Source organism: Benincasa hispida, chromosome 12 (genome assembly GCF_009727055.1).
Source record: "Benincasa hispida cultivar B227 chromosome 12, ASM972705v1, whole genome shotgun sequence".
Classification (NCBI taxonomy): Eukaryota; Viridiplantae; Streptophyta; class Magnoliopsida; order Cucurbitales; family Cucurbitaceae; genus Benincasa; species Benincasa hispida.
In genome coordinates this window covers 16,388,030-16,401,666 of record NC_052360.1, presented here as the reverse complement: position 1 = coordinate 16,401,666, position 13,637 = coordinate 16,388,030, and the positions used below count along the sequence as shown (strand labels likewise).

The 13,637-nt window shown below is 30.3% G+C and overlaps 1 protein-coding gene across 1 annotated transcript; it reads right to left on the bottom strand.

Annotated features, from left to right (window-relative positions):
* Positions 1-2,208: 2,208 nt before the first annotated feature.
* Positions 2,209-2,948, bottom strand: LOC120067417 (stress-induced protein KIN2-like). Its single transcript, XM_039018985.1, has 3 exons — positions 2,937-2,948; positions 2,592-2,654; positions 2,209-2,331 (listed from the first exon to the last, which is right to left on the bottom strand). The coding sequence occupies exons 1-3, from the start codon at positions 2,946-2,948 to the stop codon at positions 2,209-2,211; spliced, it is 198 nt and encodes a 65-aa protein (XP_038874913.1).
* Positions 2,949-13,637: the final 10,689 nt, after the last annotated feature.

Below are 13,637 nucleotides of genomic sequence, written 5' to 3'. Positions count from 1 at the left end.
AGGACACTAAACATTGGGTATCTATTTTTATGATATTTATAATACATATATATTTCTTAATTAATTGAAATAATTTACAACATTCTATAGGTTAAATATTCTCACAACTTCACGCACGATACTCAACAAAAAAAGAGTTTAAAGATTATGAAAAGATATCATGAACAAAACAATGCAAAAAGTGTGCGCATGTACATAGATAGAAAGATGCACAAGTTTAGGCTTAAAATTTCAAGGTTTTTGTTGATTTAATCGTTGAAATTTTAAAAGTGTCTAATTGTGTGTCAAATAAGTCTCATAAATTCGAAAATTTTAAATGTTAATTAATTTAGATATAAATTTATCCATTTACTAACAAAACTTTAAAGATTTAAATCTTATTTTGGTCCCCAAAATCTAAATCTTATTCTATTTTAATCCTTAAACATGTCATTTTTAAGCCAAGAAATTTTAAAAAGTGTTTACTTTTGTACATGCTATTATAATTCTATTAACTCTTAAATATAATGGTAAAATGACTTGTATTTTTAATGGTTAGACTGTTAAATAAGTTAACCACATGTTCAAAAATCTAAAGTTTCAATTTTGAATTAGGTGGTAAAACCATTTTTTATAGAAGATCTCAAAAGTCATTTTGCGTCCAAGATTTTGGCCATTTACTATTTTGACACGTTGATTGTTGATATTTTACTTCACCTTATCTTGTTCAGTCCATGCGATGCAATTTCATCCTTAAACATATTTCATCTTTAAAATGTTAACATAATCTTAACAATAGGACCAAATTAAACATCTTTTAAAAATTCAAAGATTAAAACAGACGTTTTTTAAAATGCAGGGACTAAAATAGAACAAAGTTCAAAGTTTAAAGATCAAAATGGGATTTAAACCAACTTTAAACTATATCTTTATATTTTATAACATCAAGTCATTAGAGTAAAACTGAGCTTTCAAAAAATTTATGAAGAAAATGGAGACAAAACATATTTGATTAGTAGGACCATCAATGTTTATCACACTCTTTTGTATATCCCTCTTATTCAAAGTTGAGAACGGATTCTTCTGATCATATGTGCCCTCAACCTAGCCATTTTTCGATTTTAGTTTTTTAAAATTAAGGTTATAAATCCTACTAATTGATTTATTTATTTTGTTATCTATTTTTAATAGTATTTTTTTAAAAAAAGTCAAAATTTGATTTTTTAAATACCAAAGCTAAAAAATAGTAAGAAAACAAACTAATTTAAAAAAAAAAAATCAAATAGTTATCGAATTGAACTTAAATGGATTTCACTTATTTCGAATTCTCTAGCTTCATCAAGTTAAATATATATATATATATATATATATCATGGCACATCTTTTATCTTGATTTCATAATCATATATTTTCTTCATGTACATCCACTTGTGATGTGTAACGGACATTAATATTTTTATGGCCAATGACTAGTTCCATCCTTTTTGTATAAAGTAAAAAATAAATTAATTAAAGAAAATATTGGAAAACAATGGCACATGACATATATTTATCGGGTGCAATTTTGGTTATACAATAGATCATTGCAGTGTTTTTATCTATTTTTATTTCTACAAACCTTTTTGTTGATGACTAATAAAAGTCAATTATCACCAAATAATTCCCTTTGGAGTTTTTTTTCACACATTTTTCATATAAAGGGTTATTCATATGCTTTTAATTATTACTAAAATTTTGACTTTTTTCTGTGGGTCAACTATTACAAAATAATTATTTCAACAATAATGGAGTTTGAAATTGTTTTTTAAATATATACACACATATACTTAATAATAAAAATCAAAGTAATAAAGTGCAATCATATGTTCAATACATTGGTTAAAAAAAGGTTAATAATAAATACTAAATATAATATTATTCATTGTTATCATTAAAGTTATGTTTTCTTTCATATATATAATTCTAACAAAATTCATTTAAATGATGAATACATGTATTCCTATATATGAATCAAATAGATAGATCACCTTCTCATTGAATTATTAATAAAAAGTGAAATTTTCGAAAGCACTAGTTACACCAATGTTTAATTATCCCTTAATCGGGTTTTCTTTTCATACACAAAAGAGAAATCATCTCCTTAGACAAAAGAGCCTAAGAAAAAACAAAAAGAAAAACCATTTAGAGAAAAATCCAAAAAAATGAAGAAAATGAAAATAGAATTATGCTTCACTTGACAGCATCAACTCCACCTTGTGCTTTGGCCTTTATTTGTTGTCCTGCCTCTTGCATCGATTCTTTAGCTGATTGAGCTGCATCACTTGCCTTGTCCATCATATTGTTTGCTTTTTCCTACATGATTATCCACATTGATATGTCTTCAATTATTTTTTAATCTTGAATGACAAAATTAGTACTAAATACCTTTTAACAAGGCTATTAGGTATATTCAATCATCACTAAACCATTACAAATAACAAAATTAGCATGATACCACAAATAAAATCAACTATTAAAATTAAAGGGGAATTAGCATGATACCACAAATAAAATCAACTATTAAAATTAAAGCATGACCCCTTTAATAAAATAATGGTGATGATTTAGTGAACCTGAGCTTGACCTTTAGCTTTTCCAATGTGATAGTTCATCTTCTGGGAGTTGTCTGATATTTTCTTTACAGAGTTATAGAACTTCAAGGTTTTTTCTTTCTTTCTTTTTTTTTTTAAAATATAATTTGTAATTTGTTGATTTAGAATTCATGTTTGTTTAGATAGAAACATTGTTTGACAAGTATATGCCACAGATAGCTTGCATGAAAAGTGGTAGATTGTAGTTTGAGAAGAGGTGCCACTTGTCATAATATTATTGGAAAATAGTTCTATTTAGGGCTCTTGACCCAACTAATATAGTTGAGGAAATGTTCCATATTGACCACAATTGTGTGTGTGATATACCCTTACTTTCATTTACAAGATTGGTTGAAATTGATAAACTGGTAGATTTGGGATTCACTATTACAACAATTAGGTTACATGACGTTTGTATAATGTTAAGTAAAGAGTATACCTGACATTTATTAATGCGTCGTGTATTTGACTGTCAAGTATAATGTAATAACTTGATTCTGAAAAAAAATGTCAAGATAGATATTTCTTGATACAATTTTCGTGTGAAGAAATATAATACATTCTACATTGGTGACATGTCGTGTTGATTAATTCTTGATATTTATTACGTATCATATATGATTACACTTGAAATTTTTTATTTGTCAAATATGTTTTTATTTTGACACAAAATAATGTACAAATTATTTAATTCTTTACATGTTTCCAATGTAATCTATATTTTTTTTTTCAAATTAAATATACGAATTTTTCATTTTTTATTTCCTGCATAACATGTGTTCCAATAAGACAATTTCATCAATTAAAATAAACAGTAGCACGTTTGAGATCTACATACAAGCTCAATATATCCAATTAACAATTTCATTCTTCTGTACCTTTCATATATATGCACGATTCCAAAGTTTAAAATAATATATGAATGAAATATGCTTTTAATTTTTAAAATTAATTTTAACGATGTGGAAGTCCTATTTATACGTGTAAAATTAAACATTTATTGATTTTAAATGATAAAACATATATTTTAGAGCAATTTTAAAATATATATATATAACAAAAGTGATCTAGTCGGATCATTCAATATAGACCATAAAATTCATTAAAAAAAAAAAAGGAAATGATGAAACAAGATAGACCATAATATTAATCCAAACTAATCAAGCCCAATCTATATTTGCAAACTAAACTAAATTTGTTTGACTTATATATATGTAACACATCTCATAATCATTTGATGCTTTGTAGAAACCTAAGAGTTGAAGTTTGCCTTACTCATTATATAATTACTTCATACGATGTGTTGACCAAGAATTTTTTTTTTATTAAATGGAAACCACCAAAGTATGGTTGTACCTCATTAATAAACTGAGGGATGTTGGACTCAAAAATCTATAACCACAAGACGAAATTTATATGATCTCTTTATCTTTTCAATATGAGATTACGAACAAAGCTCAAATAAGATGTTACATCTAAAACTAGTTGACAAGTAAATTAGTCCATTTATCTAATAGAAAATATGAGCTCTTATTATCTTTTTAATGTGGGATCTTCAACATGGTGCTTCTTTTGGGTTCACTTTTTTTTTTTTAATAGATGTGGGGTGGTAGAATTGAAAATTTAGCCCTAGGGTTAATAGTATGTGTTTATATCATGGATCTGTGCTCATTGGTCATAATTTAACTAACAAGATATAAGAGTTCAACTTTAGATCTATAGAAAATTTAGCCCTAGGGTTGATAGTATGTGTTTATATCATGGATCTGTGCTCATTGGTCATAATTTAACTAACAAGATATAAGAGTTCAACTTTAGATCTATAGTAGAGTGACTTAGATTTAATGAATCAAAATTAATTAATGAGAATATCAAGCCATAATCATCATCATTTTTTTAATTTTTTTTATTTCATGAGAATATTTTGTATATTGGTTTTTTTTTTTTTCACTCTGCACAGTTTATACCAACCCATTTAAAAAAATATATATTGTTCATGGCAAGGCAAAAAAAAAAAAAAAAAAAAAAAAAAAAAAACCACTCCCAAAGAAAAAAAACATTTATTTAAAAACAATAAAAAGATCGCATGTTGAAGACGCTATCTACTTAATTATTTTTTTCCAAATTAGGGTTTAGGTTTAAGCTTTAGGTTGTATCTTCACTTGCAATCTTTTATCTTTTCTGAAACAAATTAAAAGATCATATCTTCAACACATGCGATCTTTAAGTTTTCCTTTTTTTACAAAAAAAAAAAAAAAAAAAAATTAAAAGATTGAATCTTCAACATGTGATCTACTTAAGGTTAGAAAAAAAGAATTAAAAGATCGCATATATCTCCAAACCTAAATCCTAACTTGAAAAAAAAATAATAATAAATCGCATCTTTAACATGCGATTTTATTTTTAATAAAACAAATGCCAACTTTTATTTTTTGTCCTTGGGAATGCTTTGTAAAAAGGGTGCAACTTTAACCTGCAACCTTCTACAATATTTTTCTAATAAGTTATAAAAATACTTTGTTTAAAAAAAATATAAAAAGTTTTCAAACTTGTAATATGAAAAAAAACAATCCCAGTTATTGTTGTGAATCCCACATTGATAAAAAATATCAATAGACTTCACATTCTTAATAAGATAGATGAGTGAACTCCTCCCATTATCAATTGGTTTTGAGATGAACCTCATACTATCAAATAGTTATTCCTATTATAAAACAAGTTGAGGGAGAAGAGAGTAGAGAATGAATCCATATCTTAAAGACTTCAATAACCACTATTTATACAAATTACGAAGATTTTTGTAGATATGTACTCTATAGACATCTATATATAATTCAAATATTTATAACACTCCCCCTTAGATGTCTAATACCATATATAATTCAAATATTTATAACACTTCCCTTAGATTTCCAAGATATCCAATACTATAGGGAATATATATCGCGTAAAAACCTTACTAGGAAAAATTTAATGGGATAAAAAAAATTAGTGAAGAAAAAAAGGTATGTTATTCATATATTTTAATAACTGCCGCATTAAAAACCTTACTAAGAAAAATCAAAATCTTACTAAGAAAATTTGGTGGGATAAAATCATAGTCAAGGGAAAAATAGTACAACACATTTGCTCATCCTCATAAAGACATCACTTGATATCTCTTAGTTGTTACATTCAAATGTTGTGTGTTAACTTCTCAGATGTTGTTGTAAGTAACAACTTCGTTAATAAGCCTTTCAAATTATCTTTTGAAGAAATTAATTGAATAGTAATGCCAACATATGATGCATTATTGTCTTCATATAAGGGCACTATTGTCTAGCTTCATAAATCCTCAGAATTTCAGCATGATTTAAAAGAGCAGTTGTTATAATAATTTGCTTGATAGATTGCCATAATATAAAAAATCTTCTCCATGTATGTTAGCTCTAAAAAAGAACTATTATTCCTAGCTTAATTTGAACTTGTTATTGGATTTTACTTGTTTATTTCCCTAATTTTTAAGGATCGAGTAATCAAGAGGTAGAATTGGCGATTTGGAGCCGATTGTGGTTAACTTGAAGAAATTTGGAGTTGATTTGAACATCCGAGCTTCAAAGGAGTAGAAATTACCAAATTACCATCGAGTAAAAGCAATTTAGGTTTTTTCTCCTTGATGACATTTAATATAAATCATATTTATATTAATTCCTCCAATAATGTATCTAATACATTAAATCAATTATATCACATATAATTGAATGAATTTAATTATATCATATATAATCAAATTCCCTCTTGTTAATTTGAACACTTCAAACTAAGCCAAAAACTATTCTCAACATGAATCCATTGAGCTACCAAGGAGATCTTATGGACCTGTAGCTTGAAGCTCCAATGGTATGTAAACAACTGACTAAACTCTTTAATCACGATATCTACCATCCATTAACTGTCGGGCATTCAACTAAAGATCGATAGTTGTACTCTTCATACTATAGATATATTTTTGTATTCATTGGATATAACCGATCAACAGTACGATGACCCTTCATAAATCACTCGTAAGTACAGTTAGGCCAATTTACCATTTTACCCCTATAGTTACTGAAGGAACTCTTAACGAAGAGCATCCATGAGCACGTTTGGATCTTTTCGATTTCATTGTGACCGAAATACAACATATACATTCTAACAAACAGTTATGCAATTTACATTGATTAACGACATGCTTCGGAGAATAAAATACAAAAGAAAGAGTTCTCATACCAGTTGAAGACCCTCTTCAAGCGTTAAACTCTGACGAATGGAAGAACCTCTACGCGCACTCTATCGCCCAGCAAACCAGTCGGCTGCAGCAGCACGATCGTCTACACGAACGGCAGCAACACGAACGATCTCAAACAAGAAAGCAGCGGGGACGACACCACCAAATGGAGCCCTTGGTATTCTCGGAGCGGGAATCCAAAGTGTGGTCTTTGGTGAATTTGGTAGAGGTCGGAGAGAAAACAAATCGTGTAGATGATAAGCAAGTGGGAGAGAAAGAGCAATCGTATAGCTATATGCTTATCGTTTAGAAGAACCTACATGATCGTGTAGGTTTTACTAAGCGATCGTTTAATAAATGGTAGACGATCGTTTAGAAAATGCGGCACACTATGCGATCGTTTAGGAAAACTAAGCGATCCTTTAGGAACGGGTGTGCGATCGTTTAGACGATGAGAGACTATTGTATAGGCTCTCAAGTTAGGCGATCGTTATGTTTTCACACTGATTGCGATATTTTGAACCTTTGCAAAATGAAACAAATTTTCATTTTATTCTTCGGTTACAATAATCGACTTCAGATTCTCCCACTAACACACAACTGAGAGAAGTTTTAGGAAAATTATCATATAATTAACAAATTTAATAATTAATGAATATAATCATATTATATTCTTACCCTATAGTTTGATATTACATATCTACTATAGTAATTTCTCCTCTACTTGATATAAATCATGTTATATCTAATTTTCTCCAAAATAATGTATCTCATACATTTAATCAATTATATCATATATAATTAACCAGTCTAATTATATCATATATAATCAAACTCTCTCTTGTCAATTTGAACATTTCAAACTGACCCAAATACTAATTCTCGACTTTATCCAGGCTACCCAGGGGACCTAATGGACTTGTGGCTCGAAGCTCCAATGGTACGTGAATAGCTGACTAAACACTTTAGCCACGAGATCCACCATCCATAAATTATCAGGCATTCCATTAAAGACCAACAGTTGAACACTTCTTACCACAGATATATTTCTATGTCCATCGGATATAACCAATCATGAGTATGATGACCTTTTACAGATGCTCGTAAGTACAGTTGGGCCAATTTACCGTTTTTCCCCTATAGTTACATCTCACTCTTTAGGTATCACCGATTCCTTTAATGAACAATACAACATAGTCCAACTATGTGTGAACACCTCTCGGGCCAAGAGAAGGTGTATGGCACCACATTGTTCAAGCCTTGGAATTAGTCCAAGGGAGCTATCTATCTATTTATCCCTGCCTTGGGGAAGGAGTGAATTCCATCTTGTGTAGCTGAGTTTCCAACTCTCAAATTAGACGAATGCCCAAAATGGTAGCTTTGAATTGGCGACCTTACCACTCGCACCCATACAAATCAAAGGATCGCCCTCAATGGTAGGAGTTCCTAACACACTCAGGATTGAGGTCATGTTACCTATGGTCATCTTAGGGAAGTGAAGTCTCTGTCATGAACGGTGTTATATAACGAGATGTTAACATTTCATGGTCAGGTCTTATACAAACTTTTTGTATAGGACGCCCTCGCTCACATGTCCCCATTTACGAAATGACAGGATCAGACCATCTGTGACAAGTCACAATACTTGTGACTAATATACAAAGCGGGCCGCATCCGTAGCGTTGTCAGGACCCTCTATTTCATATACTACAGACCATTTTGGTTATCACTCAAAACATGACCCACTTGTATGTCACCACATACGTGCTTAAGTTATATACAGATAACCATGGATTTTATGTTTGTAGTGGTTTGTGGTAAAGTAAATAAAACATGTACCGGGCAAAAACAAGATGTGAAGTAAATAGCATTATTATACAACAAAACGTTCATATAAACAGTTATCAAACTATAGAACACGAGACTTTAGGGCATCAACCCCAAAATTACATCTAACTTCTTAAGTACCAATAATTCCTCTAATGAACAATACATCATAGTCCCACTATAAGTAAACCCTTATCGGGCCAAGAGAAGGTGTGGCACCACATTGTTCAAGCCCCAAAATCAGCCCTTAATGGAGTAATTTATCTACTTACCCTTGCTTTGGGAAGATGAATTTCGTCTTGTGTAGCTGAGTTCCCAGCTCCCTTATCAGAGGAAACCCCAAAGGGTAGGTTGTATGTCCTTCCTTTACCCAAACTATCCCTCCTAACCAAAATAGTCAAAGCCCATTACTCCTGGGTTCTCACCCCGAGAACACCAAAGGCTCTTTGTACTAGAGTCCTTGTTACTGTTCGAGAAAATCTTGAAGAAGGTCTTCAAGAGTTGTTGTTTCTGTTTGAGTCACGTCACTGTTTGAGGGAGTTTCACGAAGAATGGTTTTTCAAGGATAAAGTGTCATGAATCTTTTTTTATAAAAAGCATGATGCAATTTATTTAAAATTCATATCTTGTAAGTTTACTATAAATTATGTTTTCAATAATTAATGGAATTTGGACGATTCGCTTCGATTCAATGATCTCTTAAAAAACGAGTTCCTACAAAATAAACAAAATATGTATTTAATTATAAATTACAGCATGCTAACATAAGGGTTTTAGAAACCTCACCTTTGAAGACCTTCCTTCATGTTTTCCCTCAACAATTCATGAACTCCTTGAAAACTTTCTTCAAAGAATAACCTCGAACAATATCAAACACTACCACGAATGTTTCCTTGGTATTCTCAAGGTGAGAACCCAGGAGTGCTAAGCTCTGGCTATTTTGGTTTTGAGGGAAAACGTAATGTTGAGGAAGAAGGATTGAGGACTCTCTCAAAAACTCAAACACACAAAACTCTTTTGTTGTTTTGCCATTGTCTCAATCGATTAGCTACACTTGCAAGAAGAAGAAGAAACTTTTTCTTTTCTACTTGCCAAAAATAACTACCACCCACTTACGTGGGTGGAGAGAAAAAAGTGGGAAGGGAGTTGTAACTCTCTTCCTTACTATTAAAATAATTATAATATAAATATCATAACTAACTTATCATATTATATATATATATTAAATTATATGTTATATCAAATATAACATATAACCTATAGTTTTAATATTGTATCACATACAATATAAACTATAGTTTCTTTTATCTTTTATGTGACATTTAATATAAATCACATTTATATTAAATTTTAAAAGTATGAATCCAGTTCATAGAAACTATATTTGAATCTCATTAAATATTTATTTCCTCTCATGAAGCTATAATGTATCAAATACATTATAACATTTATATCACATATAATTGGATCAACTTAATTATATTATATATAATTAAATCCCTCTATTAATTTGAACAATTCAAATTAATTCAAAAACTAATTCTCAATTAATTCTATTGAGCTACCTAAGGGGCCTCATGGACGTGTAGCTTGAAGCTCCAATGGTACATGAATAATTAATTAAACTCTTTAATTATATTATTCACCATCCGTTAACTGTCAGTCACTCTACTAAAGATCGACAGCTACACTCTTCGCACTACAGATATATTTTTGTGTTCATTGGATATAACCAATCAACAATACAATGACCCTTCACAAATTGCTCGTACTACTAGGCCAAATTATCGTTTTTCCCTTGTACTTCTTAAGTACCACTGATCCCTATAATGAACAATAGATCATAGTCCAATTATGACTAAACCCCTCTCGAGCCAATAGAAGGTATAGCGCCACATTGTTTAAGACCCAGAATCAGCCTTTAGGGGAGTAATTTATCTACTTACCTCTGCCTCAAAGAATGAGTGAATTTCGTCTTGTGTAGTTGTATTCCTACTCCCCAATCAGATGAATCCCCAAAATGGTAGGTTTGTTGAGTCAGCAATCTAGCCACTCTCACCCATACAAATCAAATGATAGCCTTCATAGGTAGGAGTTCACAACTCACTCAGGATTTTGGTTATCTATGGTCGTCCTTGTGAAATGTAAGCCTCTATTATGAACGACGTTATATAATGAGACTAAACATTTCGTGGTCCAGTCTTATACAAACTTCTTTTGTATAGAATATCCCCGCTCGCATGCCTAAACATGAATGATCAAGATCAAATCATTTGTAGCACTTTACAACAATTGTAACATCTACAAAAGCAGGCCGTATTGGTAGTGTCACTAGGATAAGACACTGTAACGACCCGAGTTCAGGAGGGGTACATGAATGAACCAATATCACGTACGAATGAGAGGGATCTTAAGGACATGAAAGTATGGTTAAGAAAGGCTTAAAAGAATTGAAAGTTACTACCTATACCAACTAGGTGCAACTTCCTTTTCGATGGCTCAATCATAAGAACTTCAAAATTAAGCTTGCTTAGCTTGGAGTAATCCTATGTTGGGTGACCTCCTGGGAGTTTTCTTAAGATGCATGTAAGTGAGGACAAAGCATCCTAAAAGGACCTGTGTTGGTTTATGGGGGAAACTTTCACTTCTAGAAGTATTCAAGGCAAGTGAGGATGATGTAGCCAGATCGTAGGTGAATGTCGGGGTCATCAGGTGCTGAATTCGGATTCCGAATCCTGGGCCTCGGGTGTTATAGATACCATGTCTTTTCCATCTATTAAAGACTATTTAGGTTATCACTTAAACATGATCCACCCATTTATCTCTATATATAGGTTGGTTTGTTGTAGTTAATGCAACTAAAATATCATATATTTTATTAAAAACACAATGAGTTTGTTCAATAATGTTTACAAACTATAATACCTTACGAAATTTAGGGCATCAACTCCAACAAAAACTAACAAAAACTGGCTATTCCTGAGCTAACTATGAACTCTTGTTTGGATTATCCTTTGAGTTGCATAGGTAGGATTATCCTTTGATTTGTATAGGTGAGAGTAGTCCAATAACACTACTCAATAAGCTTCCCATTTTGCAGATAAGACTAGATAAATAGTTGTTCTGCAAGATGAAATTCACTCCTACCTAATTTAGGATTAACAAATAGGTTGTTCTCTTAAGTGCTGACCCTCTCACAGAGAGGGTGATGGTTTATAAATTGGACTATAGATCAATTGTTAAATAGAGGATCAGTGGGAGCTTAAGGAGCAAGACGTATACAGAGGTAAGACGATAATTTTGACCTAGCTATAAATACGAACGATTTGTGAAGGATTGACTTACTAATTATGATTAAAATGGAGAGAAATATATCTACAGTGGGGAGAGTGCAACCATTGAGCTATAGTTGTATGTCTTGATAGTTAATGAAAATTGATTATTTCGGTTTAAAGAGTTTAGCCAATTAATCTCAAATCGGTTTGAACTCATGATTTATAGGTCCATAAGGCCGCTCTAGTAGCTCGTAAAATATAACTTGGATTAATGAATTGAGTGGATTTGAAATGTTAAGATTTGATATTAGGGTTTTGAATTTGGAGTGTTTAAATTCAATTAGGGTTTTCATTAATTGTATTTTATACAATTAAAACCTTTAATTTTGTTGAAATTACACGAAATTGGAGAGTTAAAAAATAGTTAAACAATGATTTAAATATTTGATGAGGTGAAATAAAACATTTGATATTTGATATTAAAATTAAATTAATTAAATTAGTTTAATTAATTATCCAGCTTTATTCAAATTTGAAATTTATGATCAAAATTGGTAATTTGATTAATTGATTTTTGGATTTTTTGAAATTCAAAATTATTAAACTTAAATTAAAAAACTGAACTTTTGAAAATCAGTTTTAATTAAGTTTTAAATTAATCAAATTAATATAATTAATATTGTTTTAAAAAATAAAAAGTGGATTTTTCTACTCAAAATCCACCTCATGCCACTTCAATTTCAATGGAAATTGAAGTTGCATCAGCTATTTTAATCAAATATGCATGGACTTAATGTATGTATTGAAATATTGACTTGAAATTTCAGCCATGCAAGCTGAATTCTTACTAAATCTCTACTAAAAAGATTCATCTCTTCAAACCCTTTTTCCTCTCTATGAAATTCACTTCAATTCAGAGATTCCACCTCTCAATTTGAGTTAGAAAATAGTAGAAAAGGTCTCTGTGGTGGTTCTTAGTTTATTTGAAGTTCCAATTCGTGGAGAGAAGCTGGTATTACTGAGATTCATCAAAGGTTGTAGCTTTTGAAACCCTTCTCTTTGAAATTTTGTGTCAATGCATGTTTTAAACTCAAATTAAGTGTAATTAGAGTGCTTAATTATTCTTATTTTTCTTCTGCATGTGAGTTTACTCTATCAGGTCATTGACCTATTTGATATTTCAAATTAATAATACTTATTGACCTATCAACTTTGTATCTAATATATTTGTAAATTTGACAACATGTCAAGGTCTATAAGTCAGAAAACTAAGGGGACATTTGGGACAAGAAGTTGGTTATTGTAGTTGGGATATAATAGTTTGTGTTTGGTGTATCGATTATGTTAATTTGGGTTATAATAGTATGTGTTTGAGGTGTAAACTATTTTAATTTGAGAAGAAAATAGTAAACATTGTAGCAAAGAATAAAAAAAATGATGAATATAAAATAGTAAAAACTGTGACAAATTGTAAATACTATAGCAAATGGAGGTTTTGAAATAGTATTAATTGTAGCTAATTGGGGAATACAAAATGGTATTTATTGTAGCAAGAGGTGATTTTTATAGTATTAGAATAGTTTCTGCTCCAAACAAACCCTAAATGTTAAATGAATGTAGTGAAGCTTCAAATATTTAAATTGTCAAGTTGGTCTTAAATTGTAACCTCTCAAACCACAA

What these genes read in the sequence shown, in the direction of transcription:
- LOC120067417 (XM_039018985.1), bottom strand. An exon ending in AAGCTAAAGGTCAAGCTCAG is followed by an intron (nt 2,332 to 2,591) that starts GTTCACTAAATC and finishes ATAATCATGTAG; the next exon opens with GAAAAAGCAAACAATATGAT.